A 23,607-nucleotide genomic window follows, 5' to 3' on the forward strand; every position below is an offset into this window, starting at 1 on the left:
AGAAAGGAGTGCACGTGGGGGGGCTTTCCCTTTTAATTGGGATGGCACTCAGTCACCGGGGCGTATGCGCGCGGGGGATTCTTTGCACCCGAAATTGAAATTCCCGACCACTCCGCAATGGGGGGTACTTTTTTTATTGTTCACAAAGCCCTTCCCCTTCGGCGATATCGGAGTTCTAGAAAAACTCAGTTATTTTCTCCCGAGTCCAAAATATCACGCCAGAGAAGTGCAAGTTTTGTCTCGCCGGATCTATAACCTTGTCGGAAACAGAGTTGATTTTTCATCGAGAGATTTTTCCGAGTTTTACTATCGAGATGCCTTAGAATCCGAAGGGTAGGAGGTATTGGATGGGGAATGTATGACGAGGTGGCAGATGTGATCATAAATTGTCACGGTCGATTTTATAGATTTACCTATTTTCCTCGGGCGGGCGTGTTTATCGGCCAGGTGCCACCTTATGGAAACCTGAAAGGCCCCTCGGGTTTTATTTGCGTAGAATTTTAATAGCAGTGCATTCCGGTGTATTTGAGTTCCAAAGATTCCCTTTTCTCTTGGATCACTACATTGGGCGCTGACCAAAGCGTAGTGCGTACAGGGGCCCGGATCCGGAAAAATATGGATGTGAATCAATTTTTCAACTATGATGAAACATTTTTAGGACAGCTGACTTAGGACGTAGAAGATCAAATCAACACGGACAATACGGGGTAGCAACTGCAGAGTTAAAGATAGCAAACATTCCACTTGCCACCCTCAGCGTCTCAAGAATAATTAGTTCTACTCAATCGCATGAACTTTCACTAACCTCGTGTGCTTTGTTGTCAAAACCCATTCTTTCCGAATGGGCTTAGTGAAAGGGAATTAGTGCTCTGTTCATCTGTTTTTAAGTCTCCCTTTCAATCCCTCGTCCCTCTCCGCGGGGGGACCCGTCCGCTACCTGCAGCGTTAGGTCGCATTCCCTGTCTTTCACTGTCTCCTCGGGGGAGAGTGTTTTGTGTTGCATGTTCATGTGGTGTTGGAGTTTTCCCTTTTTTCCTGTTGTGTCCTGGCTTGCGTGTTGTTGAATGGATTCAGTGCTGCATCCTGGGGTGCATTTGTTTGTTGGTTTAAGGTATATGTGTTTGCATGAGTGTTGGATGAAGGGATTTTTGCATGATTGTGTGCGCTGCTGTGGGTGTAATTTTCCATGTTGTTGTTTTTGCATTTGGTATTGTTATCTTTTACGGGTGGTGAATTAACACCGCTAGCCATACGCCCTTGCGAGGCTTGCGGGGCATTATGTAGATGTAGAACACACACAGTTTCTCTGTGTGCGTTGATTTGCTTTGTTTTAGGAAACCGTAAATTGAAGTAAATCTTAGAATAAAGAAGATAAGAGGGTCCCATTGTGATTAGGTTCCTTTGTTTGAAAGGTTAAAAAACTCGGAAAATCTACGATGAAATGATGGGTTTATGGATACCATATCCCGCCATTATTTGAAAAAGTTATAAGGGGGAAAATGAATTTTCAAACTGGCCACACGTCCCTCACAGGCGATCCAAGAAGTGGAAGGCCATCACTCACGGACAATGCCGCCACAGTGAAGGAATTTGTACTTACATTACACCAAAGAGCAATTATCCAAATGTTCATGAGTGTGACTTTATTTACATTGGTACATTTGGTACATATTAGTGAGACGTTCTTAGTTACAGCAGTGTGTAGAAATTTATTCTCGAAGAAGTGCGCATGTCAAAGGTGTCAGCACACTGAGTTACACGACTACTCACTCCTTATCAGAAGCAAACACGGCGGGGCCAAAAGCATGTAAAAAGCAAAGCGATGTGGCTTTGAAATTTTGCAACACCGGCCCTATTCTCTCTATCTCGCCCCAAGCAACCTTTTTATTCCCAGGAATAAAAAAAACATTATGGGGACGGCGATTTTACGTCACGAATGACGTAATTCAAGAGATGGAACATTGGTTTTCTACACAATCTGCTGGGATCTACAATGACGGCCTTCGAAAGGTCAAGAAACGGTGGGAGAAATGTATAATTATCGATGGTGACTATGGTGAGAAGTAAAAAGAATAAGAAATACAAATTAAGTTTCTGTCTCGATTATGTTTTAGCAATGGCTAAAAGTTTATGATGCCCCCATAACTTTCCATCTGTGACACGTGAATAACCCACAGCGAGGAAATAGGGAGTCGGAGAGAAAGAGTAGAGTGGTGTGCTTTGCGGATAAGGAATAAAGATGTGCTCAGATTAATTTTCTCTGTTTCCATTTCCCTAATCCCAGTCAAATCCCTAACTGAACTTAAGGTCTTGCATTTTATTTTTTAGACCGCCTAGATATGGAATCATATTCATGTACGTCCACTTGGTGTCTACGTTAATGCAGGAGAAGAAAACAGTCAATAGATGATTGAAGAAATCACTTTCGTAGAAGGATGGTCCATAAGGAGTTTGTTCCTCAAGGACAGACAGTTAACGCTGACTACTACGTGGATGTGCTGGAAAGACTCCGAAAAGGGGTCATCAGGACGAGAAAAGACATCTCCGCTACCTGGCAACTTCATCACGACAACGCGCCTTGCCACAACGCACTAAGAGTCCGCGAGTTGCTGGCCAAACACCAGGTGCCAACGCTGCCCCACCCCCCTATAATCCTGACGAGTGGTCCCCTAAGACGCCTTCCAGGACACGTACCGGTCATGGCAGAGTCGCTGGAAAAATGTGCAGAGGTCGAAGGACAATAATTTGAAGAATTTTAAGTGTTTGTGCAAATCTGTTCAATAAATTTATTTAAAAAAATAATTGCTTAACTTTTGGAACGCATCCTGTACCTCGAGAAGCCAATTTACATAGAGAGGAAAAAAGCAAAGAATAAATCTCTTACTTTTCTTGAAACTACAATATTTATTTAATATGATAAAAAACGCCATGCGTACTCTCATTCCATTTTCGTTCACAAGCATTGAAACTGATTTGATCAAGTCTTTATGTTAGTTGGTATTTATTTCCCTTAAAAATGAAAATAAAGTTAGTTTTCTATCGTTTTACGGAATTAATAATGTTCCATCGCAATTTTGATGCCCGCGGCTCTTCGATTAATGCGGCTCGCCGAAGCGCATCCTGTTCGCTTAAACTGGGGCTGGGATCGGAGGGCTTGGCTGTGTGATAGTCGTCCATTAGTGCTCCCTCGGTTGTTTGCCTCCGGCCCCTCCCTGCCTCCCACACCCTTGGCACTGCCCCCTTGCAGACACCTTGCCGGTCGCTCAATAAGTTATGTCGCGTAGGAGCTCAAAGGTATCTTCTCTCCTCTGATCCTCCAAGAGGGTTGGAGGAGTGAGGGAGTCTCTTAAATTAAGGAGCATTTAATGTCTCCATGCAGAAGGCTCGACTGCCTCGGCCCTTCTCCCGCACACACCCACCCCTCACCCGCCGCGCGGCCGCCGTGAGTTGGGGGGCGGGCCGACCCCATCACTCCCTCCCTCTCTCTCTCTCTATGTCCTCCCGGGAATCACTTCCAAATGCACTGCCTTTCGTTGAGCTCATCGATAAGTCCCGGCAGGAGAGCAAACCGTCCTCAGGACGAAATATTATCCAAAGTGACAGTATTATGAAGCTGTGAAAATATCAATGTTAAAAAAACCATAAACACAGCAATCACCCCGGAGGTCGGTTTGATAGGTGACGGTAGAGTTCACCCAGTACTAAGCCCTATGTGGCGTGGGAAATACACACATCAGGGTAGGGAGGCCAGTTCCTTTCCCTGGGCCGGTTATGGTTTCCCACGAAGATCTGGTACCCGAAAAATCATATAGCTTGGGTGGAGCTGCAGGTGCCCAGAGAGGCTTGCTCGGGACTCGTACCCGGTATAGATAGGGATCTCAGGTCAGTAGTTCAACGCTGTACCCCTGGACTACCGCGACTCTAACGCCACTGTGAGACTTTGACAATTGTTTAGTTGTAAAATGGGTATCATGAATTTCTGTCGGGAACTTAGTTACAGTTAAGCCTTCGGTTAATTTAACTTCAGGAATGAAGTCTCTAATATGGATTAAAATGAAAATTAGTGTAGCAGCATGGTCGCTTTTGGAAGTTTAATAAGATCAAGCATATCAATTGTAATGTTTCACTTACACAATTAAATTCTAAAATTTTTAACGTAAGTATCGTAGTGGGCGATAATTCTCGTTAAATAGTTTGATGAGTTATGGAGTCGGTCTTTGACAACCGCTCCTTTTACATTTCTGGCTATTGTTTAAATTCTCATGCCGCTGTTGGGGTGTTACTTTGGATTAAATATTCGGGGGATTCGAAAATACGCGGGGATTGCTTTGCAGCTTTTTAAACTTTTAAATTAGTTTAAAACGACCCGTTTTAAACTAAGCGTAGTCTCCTATCTCACTACCATTTCTTCTTCCGTCTATCGTCGATTACTAATCCCCCGTCACTATTGGCTGCTTACCTCCCGCGATTATATCCTCTATCTGATATTATACTCTATCTACTTCTGACTCTACATAGTTGCTGCATGTTGCGTAGACCTGAAAAATGACAAAGTTCATTGGTACCGCTTTTTTGTTTCTACTAATAATAATATATCCGTTGCTTGATCCATGTTTACTACGCTACCTTTTTATTTGATATTACCCGGAAAGACATGCATTTTTCCCACCCCCATCTTCGATCTCAAAATGATGACGTCGAGGGAGTTTGCCCCACTGATGGGTTTATTCATCACCAGCACACAGTCTTCCTCGTTCATGACCAAAGGGATGCATGCAGTCTTCGATGACACTGCCTTTCACAGAATCACCGCGGTCCCAGGGATGGAAGGAGCGATAGGGTGCATATCGTTGCACGAGACTAATCGCCTTTGTTCCTGGCTACGCGGCATCTCGTATCAATACCCTGGTGGCAGGCGTCGATCGCCGGTTTGGGTAAATAGGGTAGGGGAACGCTCCGAGCGATGCATTGCCACCAGGTTATTGGGAACGTATATTAATTGACCCTTTCCGAAGTACCTGGGGTATTTCTTCTCGAGAGAGAAATGGGAAACTGCTCATTAATTTCGTGGGTGGTCTTCCAGGTGTGCGTATTGGTTTTCCTTCAAGCGCCCTGCGTGCTAATTAATTTCATTCCACTCTTTTCGGGTAATATATAGCAACTACTTTGTTTTCCTCAAGTGGAAATGTCAAGTGGTGCATCACATCGTAGTCTAATGTCTTTCTTTTTCATTCAGTGTCTTAATAGCAACTACAGATAAAATCTCTTGCGTACATTGGAAAGAGATCTCTTTAGCGATGATGTTGAAAATGTATTGTTAGCCCCATCGTACTACGGTAGGAAAGATCCCGTCAATAAAATTAAAGAGGTTAAGTGTAGAAAATATCTAATTTTTCCCACGAGCGATAGGGGATCAGAATAACGTTATCCGACCGCGCTTGGGGGGGGGGGATAATATTTTGTGCCAAAAGTAGTCTGTTGTGTACGGGTGCCGTAATCACTCCCTGTCTCAGACCCTAGCGATTTTTTGACTGCTTTCCACATTCTTTTTAAAGAAATATTGGCAGCTCAAAAGGTGTTCTTGATTTTATTTTCACCATTCCTTTCTCCATGCTGTAGATGAAGATGAGTCTTATTCAGGTCTTCAGAAATTTGACGTCTCTCTCATACTGATTCTCCCAGTTGGTCTATTTCTTCAAAATTCAGGCGTCATCGTAGCTCAGTTAATGCCCTTCTTTAGATCCCTCATAACATTGATGCTACATGAAGTCTATGCTTTTAGGTATTATTGTTTAAACTGAATTATTTGTTTAGTCGGCTTACGCTCAAGGAAAGTTTAATCTTGACTGACAGTTAAGAGAGAGAGAGAGAGAGAGAGAGTCATACGAGGCCAGGCAGCCAACACGGAGTACTATCTGTGGGTTTCGAAACTCCCAAGGGAGAGAATCAGGCGAATACTACTCCAATTTTGGATGAGAGCGGCGAATTGTTTTTTCATCCCCGCAGCGCGGTGGGTTTTTTGGCTAAAAAAAAAGACCGCTGTGCTTCCCCACACACCGAACTCACTAGACCTGGCCCCGTGTGACTTTTTTCTGTTCCCCAAACTAAAAGCCCCGCTCAAAGGAAAAAGATGTGCCACATATTCCAGAGATAGAGAAATATTCGACGGAGGAGTTTATGAACATTCCAGAAGAAGCGTTCCGGAGTTTTTTAAAAAGTGGAAACGCCGTTGGGATAAGTGAATATCACGTTGGGGAGGAGACTGCTTTGAAGGGGACCCTGACCAATTATTTGTTAGTGAGGTATTTTTTCTAATAAAAAAGTTCTGGAACTTCTTGAACAGATATCGAATGTGTTTTTTTTTCAAGGTATTATGTCATATTACATTTTTCATCTGCTTGATAAATGTTGAAGGGGAAACGTCGGGCCAACATTTGCCAAATATGGTGCGGTCAGAGGGTTTTATTTCTTCCTTTGGTTCTCGGGGAACTTTGAATGTCCAGTGAGCGAAGAGGGAGGACTGAATTGAGACACTAGTTTCCGTTTCCGCCGTCGGCAGGGGGCGATGGGGCGGGACCGATCAAGCTATACGCTGCTCTCTCAATGCATAGACACGACACTTCAGTTGGATTTGTTGATTGCAAGACCTGACCGGCGGGTCACTGTTAGTCATTGAATTTGCGTACTTGAGACATTCATGCGTCTCTTTGTGGAAGTTCGAAATCTCTTTTCAAGGAAAGAAACTATTTAGAATCAATTCACATTTGTGTTATTCTCTGACCCAGGCTTTTACTGAATACCTGTTTCAAGTGCTTCAGTGTGTCACTTTCCGACCTTCAAATGTATTCCGTAAGTTTTCGAAGCAGATATCGGGGAAAAAAATGAATGCGTGTGGTCTATGGTAAAAGAAGTTTGATTATTGCCTAGCTAGAGCCTTTTGCTACCACGTGAGTTCCTACCCCGGTGTTTGGGATTTTGGAAATTCTGACTCCCACATTGGGTGATGCTATTCGGCCTTTGGAAAATAGATACGGTGGCGAGCAAGAGAGAGAGAGATTTAATTAAGGCAGTCTTATTTCTCGTGCCGCTTACTCATTTTCATTGCTTTCTGCTACGAGACAAGTTTAGAAGAGCTAATGAATCATATATTTTTTCCAACTGTTAATGAAATTTACGAATGCAACCACGAATTTCGGCTTCCTTGCTTCACTTTAAAATCACTGCAAGATATTAAAATTGAAAAATAACTAACTTGGCTTTTCCACATAGAACATTTATTTACGACCTAGGTTTCGTTATGATATAGCATCTTCAGATAACCAACCTGAAGATGCTATACCATAACGAAACCTAGGTCGTAAATACATTTTCTATGCCGAAAATCCTAGTTAGTTATTTTTCAATTTCAAGATAAAGATTTTCCACCGATTCACGCCAGAAAGAATTTTATTTATCACTGAAAAACATATATGTTTAATTTCATTACATTTTCAATTCCGGTTGCGAAAAAATTGGATCAGTATTCTTTGAAATAAGATTAATCTCTTTCGTTGTCTTATAAATACCTATTTATTAACGGTATCTGAAGAACGCCCGAGGGAGCGAACAAAGTACTTTTAGATATGAATGGTTTCACAGTATAAGTAATATTTTCCGTAAGAAAATAAAATAAGTATTTCAATGTATTATGAATCTGTCACTGAAATCTTGCCCGAGCTAAGTATCCGAGAGATAAAGAAAAGAGACAGGAAGCCATGAAATGGAATAATGTCGACTCGCGGTACAGAATTAGTTATCTCAAGTGAGCAGCGCGAATTCAATATCTCCATCCCCCTTGACCCCACCCGCCCTAGGAAGTTTTCATTCCTTCCATCGCGGATCCTTAGTTCATGTAGATCACACTGCCTCACTATATTCCCTCCCCCATCCACGTTTTATTAACTTACCACATCCACGTTTTTTAACTTGGAAAAAATCCTCTCTTCGTCAAGAAATTTTGAAACCTCAGTATTTGTCAATCTCTCTGTTAAACCTATTTCCTCGTTATCTACTTCCGTCCAGAGATATTCTTGCGAAAAAATTCAATTTACGCTCATTTTATTACTTCTAGAAGACTAGCTATATTAGCCACATGTTGCCAGATTTCATATTTGAAGCTATACCGAATTGTGTTTCACATCTATTCCCTATTATTTCGGCCAACTATTGCACTCCTTTTGCAAATGTCTCCGTCGCTGTCGTAAATCTTCATTCGATGCCCATTTTTCAACCTTCTTTTCCAAAGATGAAATACTGCCAAAATCGAGAAAATAATCGTTGGATATAAATGTACACTTTTGGCTTTGGAGTAAAACAACCAACGTTCATTGCTTGAAGATTTATATCACTTCTCTTGGACAGTCTCATATTTCTTGGACAGTGCAACAGTTGAGATAGGGCCCATATGGACGATGGTTTAAAAATACGGCCTTTTCTTTTCAGCTTTCGCTTTCTAATAACTATTAAACTAGAAATTATTACGCGTCTTTAAGCATCATCAAAATGGTGGGCATTTCCGTCTTACGGATACGTATCTTATTTTATTATTTTGTATGAAGTCCCTTCGAACGTGGTAATTTGGAAATTGTTCATCCTTCAAAACGGCAACCTCACCTATTTCAAAGCACAAAATACCCCGCAAGCCGTTAGGTCACTAGCGATGCATGCACAATCACAACTATTGCACCTCATACCTTCCAGCGAACTCATTTCACCAGTCTCCGTGGAAAGGGAAGCAATTGCCCAGACTTTTCGATGAGCCATGCGTGAGAAGGCATGTGTTTGCCGTCGACAGCGGACGGCCAAGCCAGGTTTCCTTGCCTGCAAAGGGGGGGAGGGAGGGGAGGGACGGGGAGGGGCGAGTCGAGATCTGGGCAGAGGCGACGGCGTTTTACGGGGTGTCGATATCCGGGGGAAGGGGATAGTGGGAGTCCATCCTCCAGTTCTCGGCCGAACGGGAATCACTTGGATGGAGCCATTTTTTCCAACCAATAACTGGGATCCTCAAGAGGAAGGTTTAATAAAGGACATCGCGTGTAGCGTAGGGCGACGAGATTTGTCAAATAAGTACATGTATAGGAAAAACAGGAGCGTGTCAAAAAGTTTAAAAGATTTGAGGGAGAATCCCCTCGAAAAACAAAGATTAATTTTTACACTGCTTCTTAAGAATCTTTGAAAGCGATCAGTTTTTCGGAAACGTTGAGCACATTGTAAAAATTATTAAGAAAGATTATTCTTCCCAAGATTAAAGACATGCATGGAGTGTATAGAGTGTAGAACTGATTTGTTTACGCTGTCGTTTTTTTCCGAAATCAATTAGAAACAGTAACAGCGGGTACTCCCATCAACTAGAGATAACTCCGTCTTCCTCAGAAGGAAAAGTAGTACTCTTCTGATGAAGACGGAGTTAAATTCCGTCGAAACTATTAAGAAATAAGGTGTGTGACCTTTTTATGTGTTCTTATACTGTTTGTTGCTGTCCAAGTTTTTTGTTCAACACTTCCGTGTTTCTTTCACTAAATCATATATGCATATATATATATATATATATATATATATATATATATATATATGATTTAGTGGTATTTATATGGTTAAGAGCATCCGCCCGGCAAGTGGAAAGATCCGAGGTTCGAGTCCCGGTCAAGGAAATATTTTTACTCTTGTGATCCGTTCGATTCCGCCTTCACCACCTCTATTGTGTTCGTCCTTTATGTGTGTTCCTATCCCATTTCCTTATATCTGTTTCTGTATATATGAGTATTTATTCGCCGTTTGGCGGGATTTCGTGTTTGAATGTGTATTTGGCCAATGTGGCTCATCTCTTTCTTCTGGCTATGCGTGCCACGAAACGCACTGTTCCTTTCCTGTATGACGTTGTATGAATTCTAACCCACTGTCCTTTCCTCTTGTGTATTGTCTATTTCTCCTTTGGTGGGTGAAACAGCCCCCTGACGCCATCTCTTGGCTAAAGAATCGGGGCGCTTGGCGACATATTAGACCCACGGATCTCAGGGTAAATTACGTTTCCTCAATAGCTGTCTCGATAGCAGGACGTGCCTGTGTTCACCGAGTGTCTAAAATTCGCCGGCGTCCGAGGCTTCGGCCGCCGGGGTTTGGAGAGCGGCACTGCCGGACTCTCTCGGAAATCGAGGTTCCGATCGTGTTTTGTTTCGAGCGGCGGTTGACCGCCTAGTTCATCAAGAAGCGTGCAGTTTGACTCTCGACTTCTTCCGCCGGGAAGGCCGTACTTTTGTTTTGTTTAGTGGATCAAGACTGACCTTGACTCCTAGTGTAGAGCTTAGGCTCCTTTTTATTTGCTACCGCCGGGTGCGCGTAGCGGGGAGGGAGTGCACACGAGTGTTTTTTTTTCCTTTCTTTCTTTCTTGGAGTGCTTTCAGTGCGCTCTTCTTCTTTCTTTTGGCGCTGGCGTGCTCCATTTGATTTCTTTCAAAATGGTTGTACGTCGCGTAAACACGCTCGCCTTGCAAGTTGATGAGAAGGCGAAACCCCCTACTCCGTTGGAGGTCCACCTCTTTACACTAGAGTCGCTGGGCCTCACACCCGAAGAGATTGTGGCGATCCAATTTGGATATAACCGCCATTTGGTATTCCTGAAATTGGCAACTGAAGCTACTATGAAGAGGATTCTAGATCTTATCCCACGAAAACTACCGTTTCCATCCAAAAATGATCCGAGGACGACGATTACTATTGACGAGACCTCCGGTAGCCCTTGTAATGTCAGGGTTCTATGTCTCCCCGTGGAGACCCCATTGGAAGATATAACAGGCGAGCTTCAGCGTTTTGGAAAAATCCATCGCTCGTGGGAGAACAGGTGGGAGGGCGACAAATTGGCGCGCGTGTTAACAGGTACGAGAGTGGTGCGGATGACGGTCGAAAGAAATATCCCCTCGTACCTCCACATCGGCGGCAACCGGGCCATCATCATCTACGAGGGTCAGCGCCGCACCTGCGCCCGTTGCAACCAAGAAGGCCACGAGCGCAAGACCTGCCCTCGGAACCAGGGAGGGAAGAGCTATGCGGAGGCAATGTTTTTGGCCTCCAATCCGAACACCGCCGAGGAGATGATGAGCCCGAGATGGCTGTGGAGGAGAGGGCGCGGTCCCTGATACTTATCGAGGGTGCGCCCCTAGCTGTTCCCGCCGAACCCCCGCATCCCCCTCCACTTGGAGGGAAATTTCAGAGGGAGCGAAAGTCGTCAACGGAAGAAAAGGATCCGAAGAAGAAGAGGACGGACGACATTGCACTGCTGATTTCGAACATCGATCAAGCTGCGGTCCCTACCAGCTCGGATACACACTCACGACCACCGGCTCCTATCTCCGTGACCCCGTCAAAAGAGGACAGATCATCCTGCGTCTTTCCTTTCTCTGGCCACGCCAACGATGCGTTCTCCCCGCAATCCTTGCTTCACGGGCTTCTAACTCCCCGAGAATCACGGGTGACAGCGGGGGAGGATGTATCCGATTGCGACTGTCCCCCTTCCTCAACGGCGGGCCCCTCCATTATGGTATCACGGAAAATCAAGAAAGTATCACCGGCCGCGGAAGTTGACACATGTACGAGCAAAACCTTGTCGACGTCAACAATCCCAGACATTCCATCGTCATTCTCCTTTGAGGACAGCCAAGGTGTCGACGATCTTCCCAGGGCTCCTCTAGAGGCGGACCAATTCGACCGATCTCCTCTAATTTCTCCCGATGGGGCCCCTTCGGCAGAAGACCACCAGTCTGCCACCCCGCCCCCCCCTGAGGCCACCTCCTGGGCTGGGACGGCCCACAGCTCTGCTCGCTCGAACAGGGCCCCCCGTGGAATGCCGCCGAGTAACCCGCTCTTCGTAGAAACCACGGCTGGGTCTTCCTCTTCGGACGAGGTCGGAGGGGAGGTATGCGGTGGCAACTCGAGACCTCGATCGTCGACCCATTGGACGAAGCGTCCCGGGAAGCGGCGAAGCACTCGTCGCCCGGGTTCGAGCCGCGACCGAAGCGACGTAAGCCATGACCAGGACTCTGGTAAGCGATGTCCGGTGCCCATAGCTGTCCTCTCATTCCACCAATGAATATTGTTTCGCTTAATATTGCTGGCGTTTATAGCGCTTTAAAAATTGCAGTCCTCCAACGTTTTCTCCGCGACCTTAGGGCTGATGTAATCCTCCTTCAAGAGGTAAAGGAGGACATAGTCTGGGATGCGAACATCTTTCAGGCTATCGGCAATTTCGCCGAAAGTCATTCTGGCACCACCACCCTAGTCCGAAATGGCATTCCGTTCTCTCATGTTCGCCGCCACCCCTCGGGCCGAATAACGTCCGTTATCGTGAATGGTATCCATATCACAAACCTTTACGCTCCCTCCGGTGAGCGCGCGAGGGCAGAGCGCGAAACATATTTCAATGAACTTCTCCTCCCCTACCTGTATTCCTTCTCGGGGAAGGCCATATTGGGCGGAGATTTTAACACTATCTACCGCCGAGAGGATAGTGCCTCGAACAGGGATAACGTGACATACTATCCAAGCCGGGCGCTCTCACTGATGCTCGACTCCATTAGAGCGATTGACGCAGTGCGTTCTTATTGCGCCGGTCCCGCCCCCTTCACGCGATCAGGGCCTAACTCTCGGACGCGGATTGACTACCTCTTCGTCTCGACATCCCTAAAGAATGATGTCCAGACAGTGGACACCCTCCCGGTGTCCTTCTCTGATCACTGCGCAGTGATCATGAGAGTTACGTGCCCGGACACAACCCCGGGCGCGCACGTCCACCGCTGCGGCTCCGTGTGGCGCATGGACCTCCGCGTGTTGGAGGACGCGACTCGTCGTGATTCTATCCGCACCCGGGTGTGTGCACTGATCGCGGCACTCCGTCCCGGTGCAAACCTCGCTCTATGGTGGGACGAGGTTTTCAAACCCCGCATTGTCACCCACATCAAAAGGCAAACTTTCGAGTGGCGTAGGGAAAAGAACTACACCATCTCCTTCTACCGCCGAGCGCTGGAAGAGCTCCTGCGTAAGGATGCGGCGCCGGAGGGTTTCCACGCCCAAGTTTCGTCCCTAAAAAAAATTATCCTGTGCCACGAGCTCCAAAAATACGCTCCCCAACAGTGGCAAAAAGAACTGGACACGGATAAAGGAGGCCCCCTAACGCTATCTGAGCTTCGGCGCTGGATGAAATCCAACTCTGGCTCCGATATAGACAGAATCCCTGTCAGAGAATCTGCCGCCGGTGACACCGACCTCCTTAAGGAAGCGGGCCGGCACTTTCAAAACACCTTTAACAGGTATCCTCCATGGAAGGAGGGAGACGCGGCCCCTCTCCCCCCTCTCCCTACGCTTCCTACAGATCAAAAAGACGATTTTTGTCGGGACATAAGTTCAGACGAACTGGACTGCGTCTCGTCCATGTTCCCGAAGGGCAAAGCACCCGGCTTGGACGGCCTACCCTTTGAATTTTATTTAGCGTACTGGGATGTTTTAAAACCTATTTTAAACCACCTTTTTAACTGTATTTTAGCTAGCGGCTCTCTGACTGCAAGTCAGAGGACCGCCGTGATAACGCTTATACCAAAGAAGACGCGGCCAAAGTCGTTCAACGACTTCAGGCCAATCGCCCTTTTAAACGCAGACTATAAAATATTGGCGCACGTCCTACGATGTAGAATGACGGCTGCTGCCGACATCATCCTCTCTCCATTCCAGTACGCCGTGTCGAAAACGCGAAACATTTTCGATGCAGCACTTTTAATTCGTGACATCATTTTTTCCGCCCCCTTGTATGGTGATCGTTTTTTATCACTCGTGGCTATCGATCTTGAGAAAGCATTTGATCTGGTCCGGATCGAATGGATTCTCACCGTGCTCTAGAAGATGGCCTTCCCCGAGTACTTCATTCGTGCCGTATCAACGATGTATAACGGAATATACTCTATAATTAGGATAAACAATGCCACCTCGCCGCCCATCTCCGTCAGTAACTCCGTTCGGCTGGGCTGCCCACTGTCAATGCTGCTGTCCGCCCTTGCCTTAGACCCAATACTCAGACTACTACAGAGCAGTGGAATCGGGGTACGTCGTCACGGCGCCGTCTGCCTGGGCGTCGCATACGCTGACGACATAACGCTCTTCGTAGACGACCCGTCCCACATGGCCCTAGCCCACGACATATTAAAGTCATATGAGCAGGGTGGTATCTTCCTCAATAACCGGAAATCCGGGTTTTTGCTGCTGAAGGGCGACCGGCCCTCGAACTCCATCGGTTGGTCAGAAGCGCCCTCGCTCAAAATCTTGGGATTCTGGTGGGAGAGGGAGTTGGCTCCCACGATTGAGCGAAACTGGGGAATTATTGACCATCATGTAAAATGGAGTGTTGGAAAGCTTTCACTCCCTTCCCTCCCGATCGTGACCCGCGTCCGCCTCCTCAACCAGATTGTCTTTCCAAGGATATGGTATGTGGCCCATCTATGGCCCTTACCCACTAAATACAACGCATACTTTATTAGAGTGTCCAACCAAATGATCTGGAATGGCTACGTAAAGAAAGTGTCCCGAAACCAGCTCTATGGCCCGTTTGAAGAGGGTGGTCTCAATTTAACCGATACAGCTCTAAAGGCGAAGGTGGTCTACGCGAAGCTTAGCCTGCGCATCCTCGGCGGTGACGACGCGTGGCGCAAGGCACTCCTCAAGGACGCGTGGCAGGAACTCGCGCGCGACGTATGCCACCGGAGGGCATTTGATGAAACGAAAAAAGTCGCTTCTCTCCTGCGAGATGGAGAAGCAATTCGGGTGAAGACCCTGTATGTCAGAGCGCTTACCGAGCAGCAACAAGATACATCAAAAAGAACGATTTCTTGGAAAAACTGGGCGACCAGCAGGGCGAACGATGAGGCACGTAGTGGAATGTTTAACCTAATCGCGAACACAGTCATGACGAGGGAAGTGAGGCACCATCTTCGGCTAGCCGATTCGCCCCTTTGTCCGTCATGCGGTCGAATAGACAACGTCGCACATCTCATCCTTGGATGCAACGATAGAATCAGAGAATGGGAAGCTCTAAAAAATATCTATAAAACCTGGGACGTGTTCGGTGGTGGTGCCATTACCGACATGAATCTGATCACCTTGAACTTTCGGCTCTTTCCGAGCTTCAAATCCTTCATAATGACCACCCTAATCGTGGAATTCACACAGATGAGAACCGCGAATAAACATTCCGCTAAAGGCATGCAAGCATTGGTGGAACGGATGTGGCTGCCCCCGGTACCGGACACACTTCGTCCGTGGTTAAAAAGTTGTTTTTCTGAATAACTGTGCTTCAAAGCTATCAATAATTCCAACCAAATCTAATGTTCCGTCGCTAATCCAAATAATTCCTTCTATATTTTGTGAACCCTGCCTTTATTATTTCCTTCAACAGTATTGTTCATGGTCACAATTGTTTAATGCCATGTATATGAATTTATGTCTATGTAAGTGTGTAACCATAATAAGAAAAAAAAATATTCTGTAACCATAATCTGTAAGCTGACAATGTGTACAATGTAAACACTAGCAGTGTAACATACTAGACCGAATAAAAATAAATTGAACCATAGCTCAAGTGGTTAAGAGCATCCGCCCGGCAAGTGGAAAGATCCGAGGTTCGAGTCCCGGTCAAGGAAATATTTTTACTCTTGTGATCCGTTCGATTCCGCCATCACCACCTCTATTGTGTTGTGTTCTTCCTTTATGTGTGTTCCTATCCCATTTCCTTATATCTGTTTCTGTATATATGAGTATTTATTCGCCGTTTGGCGGGATTTCGTGTTTGAATGTGTGTATATATATATATATATATATATATATATATATATATATATATCCTTTCACCCCTCCTTCGCCTCCCGTTCTCCCCTTCCCCTGGCCCCCTTCCCTTTCTCTCGCACCCCTCACCTCAACAATTCCAGCAGTCATTACTTCTACATCTTCAGAGGAAGACGGATTGTTTCCGTCGAAATATCAAGAAAATACGTGTGAGTGTTCTCTTTTTTTGTGTTTCTATATTATGTGTTACTGTGTATTGTACTATTCGGCACTTCCGTGTTACGTCTATGAAAGCATATACTATATATATATATATATATATATATATATATATATATATATATATATATATATATATATATATATATATATATATATATCTTGAAATAAAGTCTGTCGAATGTGAATAATATTTTTAACTTAGGAACGATATTTGGCTAGTTAACAAAACATAGAGAAACACATAAAAATGACTCTGACACATATTCCAAAAATTTTGGTGGCCGAACCACTTTCCTCTGGGGAAAGAAGGAACTTCCTCAGAACAGAACAGTTCAACGAAAATTTGGAATGCGTGTGAGTGTCGTTTGTATGTGTTTTTGTTAGCTAGCACTACAGTTGTTAGCTGTACAGAAGGCTGATCCGCAACCTGTACATGTCTCAGACTGCTCAGGTGAGAGTAGGGAACGGTGAGTCCGGATGGGCAGTGTTAGGAAGAGGTGTAAGGCAGGGTTGCCCATTATCACCGTTGCTGTTCAACCTGTATGCAGAGGAAATGATTAAAGAGGCATGGGAAGAACTCGAGGTAGGAATGAAAGTGGGTGGGGAATTCGTAAAATCAGTTAGGTTTGCTGATGACCAAGCTTTAGTATGTCAGTCAGCCAAGGGGCTGAAAGCATTGCTGAGTGAATTGGAAATTCAGTGCGACAGGTATGGGATGAGAGTCAATATTAATAAAACAAAGGTTATGCGATTTTCTAGAAAGAAAAAGGCTAAGCTTAACATTAAAATAGGAGGGCAAAAACTAGAGAAGGTAGAACAGTTTACGTATCTCGGAAGTGTTTTGGACCAACACGGTCAAAGTAGTAGGGACGTAAGGAGAAGAATTGTGCTAGGCAAAGAGGCCTTCACAAGGAGGGAGTTGATGACAGGGACGTTGAGTAAGGATATTAAGAAAATACTCGTGAAAACCTTTGATATAGAGCGTCGGCTGTACGGCTGGGAGACAAGGTCGCTTAAGTAGGATGATAGGTGTAGATGGCAGGCTTTTGAAATGTGGGAGAGGAGATAGATGTAGAAGGTGAAGTGGATCAAAAGGAAAAATGAATGGAGGGAGTACTGATCGGCGGTGGAATGTTGAAGACTGTGATAGTGGGGAGAATTTTAGGCAAGCGATGAAAGGGCAGAAATGGGATAGGGATGTTGGACGGGATTAAGGGAGGAAGGAAGTACTCGGAGATGAAGAGGGACCTGTTGTAGAGTAGGATGCTGGATTGTGTTTTCTTAGGAGATATAAATTTGGAATTTGTGTCCATCCAAAAGCTCCCTTAACCGGTAGATTCCTTAATAATAATATATGTGTTTGTGTGTGTATGCACGTGTGCATATTCTAGTGTCTGCATATGCATGTTTGCATCTGTTTGTGTGGGTGTATGTCTATATATACGCTTTTATGCGTAGATGCATATAAAGTAAAACAGAGCACTCTTGATGCATCAGTTTACTACAATTAGTGTTGGTACCATGTGAATTCTTTGAAAGTGATTGCTAATTGATTGTAATCTCGAAATTTATTTTTCTGTGCTCGCTTCTCATGCATGGTGCGTGACTTTGTCAATTCGCGTGCTGTGAATCCCCTGCCACACACCTTCCCACGTAAATGTAGATTTCTGTTGCGAAACGATCCCTCGCCGCCCGCGCGCCATCTCTCGCCTGCCCTTGGGTTTTGCAACCGAGTGTGACGTCACGCGCCGCGTGTACTTTTGTTTCGCTCATTTGATTCAGGCATCGCGAAAACCAAACGAGCGAAAATGAAAAATATATCCCTCCCCGTGCACTCTGGAACGCATTTCCCTCCTCAAATTTCCGTCTCCCGTATAAATTTCCTTCTCCCTACGCAGATGTATTTTCTCCCAGCTTGCTTGCCTGCCGCTCTGAAGCTCACCGTGCATTGTCAACATACTCCCGCTTTGCCGAGAGCGACCCGAATGAATGCGTGGGCACTTTTATTATTTATTTCTCTCCGGCCGAGAAAGGCCGCTTGAAAGTTTTCTTCGACTTTCCTCCCTTTCTTTTCCGAAGACTCCATTTTTTCAATCCGAACACTCTTTTTAATTCGCTTAATTCAAATCTTCTTTCACTTGTGAACGCGGGAGGCATTGGAGCTCGATTGGATATATTTTTAAGTCCTCCTCTGAGGAGGGTTGCGCGTGTGCGTGTGTTTCAAGCAGAAAAGGGAGCAAGAAAGACCTTCTTTTGTTCTCCTCGCAGACGCTCGCTGAACCTTTATCCTGTTGTTTCAACAAGCGATTCGGTCGAGAATGAATTGGGAAATTCAGTGCGTTGCCCAAAATTTCACCTTTTAATGATTAATTTTCGTATTCTTTGTACATCGCTTTCTGAGAAATTCGCAGTCTATCTTCAGGAATTCATGTTCCTTCTTTAATATTGCTTTTATCTAGTTCTCTATTGCTAAGGTAACTGTAATTACTAAATGTAGTCGACCTATCAGGGTTAAGTTCCCTTGATGAACTCTTAAGATTGTGCTAAAAATTATTGTATATCAATTTGGAAATTAAGAAGTGGCCTTTGGTAGCAGTCAGAAAAATTTTATGGACTTCGAGAATATTACAAAAATGAACAAATTAGGAGAATTAGAGATAAAAATCCAGACCATCGATACTGAGAGAGCGCTTGGAAGAATTTCTTAAAAATTTCTGCACGAAGGAATGGAGACTTACGTTCCTTTAAAACTAAATGCGACAATAATGACCCTAGATAGTACAAAGGAGCAGTCAGAGCGGGATTAAGAAAACGAAGAAAGTTACAGTCAGCTTTGAAAAGAGTTTAATGAGCAATGGCGTGGTTTTTATGAATACATCTGAAGACAAACTAAAATAATGTTGCAGGAAAATAAAAAGTAACATGCGCAATGCCCTACATTCAAGTAAAATACTATGCGAAGATCTTGAAGAAAATCCAAAGCCTTTCTGGTCTTACGTCATAGAAATATATTGCATTTGTACTTTTTAGTACCCTTCAAGCCATCGCTTGGGTGTGTGGCAGGGGGTGTATAAAACTAATTTTGACCCAAATATTTCGGTGATTACTATCTTTTTTGAAATTTGCAAATTGACTCTGTAGCACGATTTTAGGCCATTGCAGTCCCTTTCTTTAAACAAATAAATTTTTCTTCTAGGCTTCTTATTTCTGACCCGTAGCGAAAACTTAGCATTTACTATCCTGTGGGCGCTAATGCCCTTTATAATTTCACTAGTTACGACTTTTTCGGGTATGTTTGTTGCTGAAAAATCAAGAATATTATCACCCCTAGTTGGTGAAGTAGAAAGTTGATGCAAGGAGGTCAGCGTAAAAGAGTTCATTAGCGACTCGAAGGTGTCTTTGCTTTAACTCCCCGTTTTAAAACTGTATGTGCTCAAATCAGTAGATGTGACATTGAAATCTCCACCGATTACATCAATATGGTCACCATCAGTCAATGGATGGGGCGTTGAAATCTCCACCTAAATCCAGGGTAAACGTTCAAATGTATAATCTTGGAAGGGGAAAACTGCGAACTTGTGACGTGAATAGTGACAAAGGCAAATTTTGTATACAAATGTTTCCAGAATGTCTACAATCAAGTAATCAGCGCACCAAACGAGCCTCCTTAAACATTCGGAGAAGATAGACATAACACTGTCCCAAAATCAAGCATACCAACATAAAAAAGCTAATAGTAGTCGGATGAGAACATACTTTATTCTTCCATGCATATTTCATTACTCACGACCTAGGCTTCGACTTACGAAGTCATCATCAGGCAAGTTGAAACCTAGGTCGTGAATAATAAAATATACGCGGAAGAACAAAGTATTTTCCTTTCTGATATGAATCGCTCCACGCACGCGCGAAATCCAATTCGGCAATCAATCCAACTTCATGTGAGAATCCCATAGACTAAAAGCATATTCTTAATGAGGCCTAACCAGAAAGTTTATGCACTTGATGATGGTCATGCAGGTGGGAATATGGTACGGTCGTGTGTAACATTTTTATTTTACAGAATAACAATGCTTAACAGATACTATCGTTCCAAAGGACACGGGGAGTGAAGCCAGGACAAGTGGAGGAGGCCCGATCGGGATGGCCAAGGGGGTTTATTATTTATGGGTTTGGGGGGGGGGGGGCGTGAGGTTATTTGCTTCGCCGGATACTCACAATGCAGTGGGACTCCGTGGACGGGCATTCCTTGAGGTGCTTCTCGGCCGTGTAGTTAATGCACGGGGTGATGGAGCCCACGCCATCGGTGTATAGGCCGCACTGGTAGCAGCGGAGTGCGCCCACCGGAAAAGCTGTTTGAAGAAACACAGGAGGCGGAATTGAATAAAATGAAATATAAATTTCCTTATGGCCGGGGAATATTCGTCCCATCGACCATGACCTGCGGTGCAGAAAATACAACATAATGAGAACACGGTGGTCACATCAACCGTTTAAACTATAAAAGCAAAACTACAGGTAGCATGTGTAAACAGATTTTTTACAGACGGAAATCTAAAAAGATCAAACACCAGGTGTGTCTGAAAAATATCCGACCAACGTTTCTAATTAAATTTTTGATTATGAGGGTGTTGTGGTCTATGAATTTTCTCCCAGAGGTCAGACAATCAACAAAGAATATTGCGTTGAAGTTCTGAAAAGATTGCGTGATGCCGTGAGAAGAAAACGACCGCATCTCTGGTAAAGCGGCGACTGGATTCTACACCACGATAACGCATCAGCGCATTCATCGATCCTCGTGAAGTCATTTTGGCAAAACCCAAGATTGTGTAGCTTCGCCAGCCTCCGTACAGCCCCGACATAGCTCCCTGCGACTTTTGAATGCTCCCAAAATTGAAAATGGTGCTTAAAGGAAAGCGGTTCGACGACATTGAGTAATACGACAACAAAGATAAAATAAGGGAGATAGATTCCAGTACAGATAAATACAAATATTCGTTCTTTTCTCGGACAATCAGGAATCATAATAGTATAAAAAATATAAATTCCTACTAAACAAGGTGGCGAGTTTCGGAATGGCCTTTTCTTCCTGCACATAATTAAATTATTGACGAATGCGAAATGAAACTTGTAGAGTCTTCCCAAATATTCGGTTTCCTTATTAAAATTGCGAAATTAAAGCTGTTTTTCTATTGTTAAAACCAATGGCTTTACTCGGTCGCAAATGCTTTCCGTTACACATGGCAACAATGTCATTAAATATTGGATTCCAAATAAACAAAATGGCGTGTTTCAGGAACGGCATTTTCTAAACACAATACTTTCTAATCATTACATTTTTCAACTATGTTTGATGGATGACAGCTTCTTTAGGGACTCTCGGCAAATAGTGCGAATAAATTTCCCAATGTAAAGGATTGCGGTTGCGATGGGTAAACCCACCCAAGTATTTTAAGGCTCTGCAACGTCGATCCGAAAGCCACCGGATGCGCCTCCTGAGAAACCCAGCATCCTGGCATACGCCACGAGGACCACGACCCAAAATCTCCCTCCCGTTGAACCCTATGTCGTAAAGGAGACGTTATACGGAAGACATTTAGGGCTACCTATCATAATAATTCTATCTTTACCCCGGCGCTGACGTCTACGACAGGATAACGCACTAACTCCTCCACGTCAAAACAAACAAATCCCCCGGACCAAGGGCCAATGCCCCAACGACACTGATAACCTTCGCCCCCGAAATACGAGTGACATTCTCAGGATGCATTCTTAGAAAATCGATTTGGGAAGGCATAGTTACTCCACAATGGAGAATACCTAATAGCCTCTTTAAAAGTAGAAATAAACAAGACATCAGTAGTTACCCACAAATTTCCCTAATCTCCCTATTCAGAAAAATCCTAGAACATATCAGTGTTTGCAGCGTCATGGTATTTCTCGATATTCACGTCCTTATATCCAGTGAGAAACGTGTATTCAAAAAGGGAAGCGCTTGTAAAATGTTTTTGGGGCTCTATATAAGCGAAACCTTACCAATAGGGAAAATAAAAATCAAGTATATGATTTAATTCTTAGATTTGAAAAATGACCTATTATTAAGTTCCGCGCGCCAAATTGATATACAAGTAGCGAGGGCACTTGGAACTTGATAAAAGAGAATGTAATAAATTTGTTTAAGAAATTCTTTGCTAAACGCAAACAAAATTTCGTAACAAATAGCCCAAGTTATTATTTTGCACAAATGTAATCCCATCTTCTGCCCCTCAAGGTAACATCATAGGTCCTCTTCTATGTCCTGTTTGCATTCATGATATCACCTCAAATATATTAAAAGCAACAGAAGACTGTTTGCCGACGACACTGTGATCTACAGGGAAGTAGCAAACGACGCAGATGGCAATTTACTATACGTTGACTTTAAAACATTAAAAAGCGTGTGCAGAATGTGGTTTGTATCCATGTGGTTAAAACATTACGGCTATGCACTTCTTAAGAAATTAAAAAAAACACGACCAGACTTAACCAATTTACGCGCTTGTAGAATGTCGGATGAATGTTGCAGACACGTAAACTACTTGGGTGTCAACATTGCATCTGATCTTGCATGGGGAAAGCCATATGCAATAAGTGCGGAGGATCCCTAAAGCAGCTGGCATTTGGCAAACTTATCGTTGGAAAATGTAACCATGGGACAGTGAAGAAGACATGCCACTTTTCTTTGGTAAAATACGAATCGAGTATGCGGCGGACATATGGGATCCATCCGTCCAATATCCATGTCCATCAAGATCCATATAAGGAACCACTGTCTATAGACAGAACTGAACAATATTAGTTTTTCTCGCTTGCTTTTCGCGACAACAACTCAAGGGGGAAACACTGAGACGGAAATCGGTAGGCATTGGCCAAAATAGTTATGAAAATGCAAGTTACAGTCCCAATCAATCTCTTTTAATGCCTGTCATCTAACACCCCCCGCCATGCGCCCTTGGGCCGGTAAATGGGTTGTCGTGTATAAAAATTTTTAAATCTTATTCATTTTTGAATTATTTGTCCTGTATGAGTTGAATACTAGCTGACACGTACTTCTTGATTATGCTGAATGCTAGCCCGACCTTTTTAGTGGAAATCCTTGTTTGTATTCCAAGTGCAGTCACTGGGGTGTTGCCAACAGATGAATATTCTTAGTTTGTGTAACGTACATGGCATGAATGGTCGTTCCCTTGCACGTGCCATTTAATTGGATTACGGGGTGCCATGTTTATGGAAGCACTGGTTTAGATGTAGTAGGGGCAGTGACTTAACATCACCTGCCACACGTCCTATCAACGGTTTTAACGGGATAGTCAATAGATGTAGATGTAATTGACTGGAGAACATAAAATGTACAGTTATTGACACAAACGAGGAAGTCTTAAGGATGGCTCTGTTAAGAAACAGATTTTGGCAGGCATCCCAAGAAGGCAGGACAAGTGGTTGCACAGGATATTGCATTGTATAGCGTAGGCTTTAAGAATAATCTGTGTC

General features: G+C 44.2%; 1 protein-coding gene across 1 annotated transcript in view; it reads right to left on the minus strand.

The window, feature by feature from the left end:
* The window catches only part of LOC139687547 (uncharacterized), a 33,706-nt gene extending 11,859 nt beyond the window's left edge, over positions 1 to 21,847 (minus strand). Inside the window, exons 1-2 of the mRNA XM_071584760.1 lie at positions 21,745 to 21,847; positions 20,296 to 20,429 (exon numbers count right to left, since the gene is read on the minus strand). Coding sequence (XP_071440861.1) covers positions 20,296 to 20,429; positions 21,745 to 21,847 — 237 coding nt within the window. The remainder of the gene's footprint in view (positions 1 to 20,295; positions 20,430 to 21,744) is intronic.
* Positions 21,848 to 23,607: the final 1,760 nt, after the last annotated feature.

This window comes from Hetaerina americana, unplaced genomic scaffold, assembly GCF_022747635.1.
Source record: "Hetaerina americana unplaced genomic scaffold, ioHetAmer1.1.p SCAF_2, whole genome shotgun sequence".
In the NCBI taxonomy this organism is placed as follows: Eukaryota; Metazoa; Arthropoda; class Insecta; order Odonata; family Calopterygidae; genus Hetaerina; species Hetaerina americana.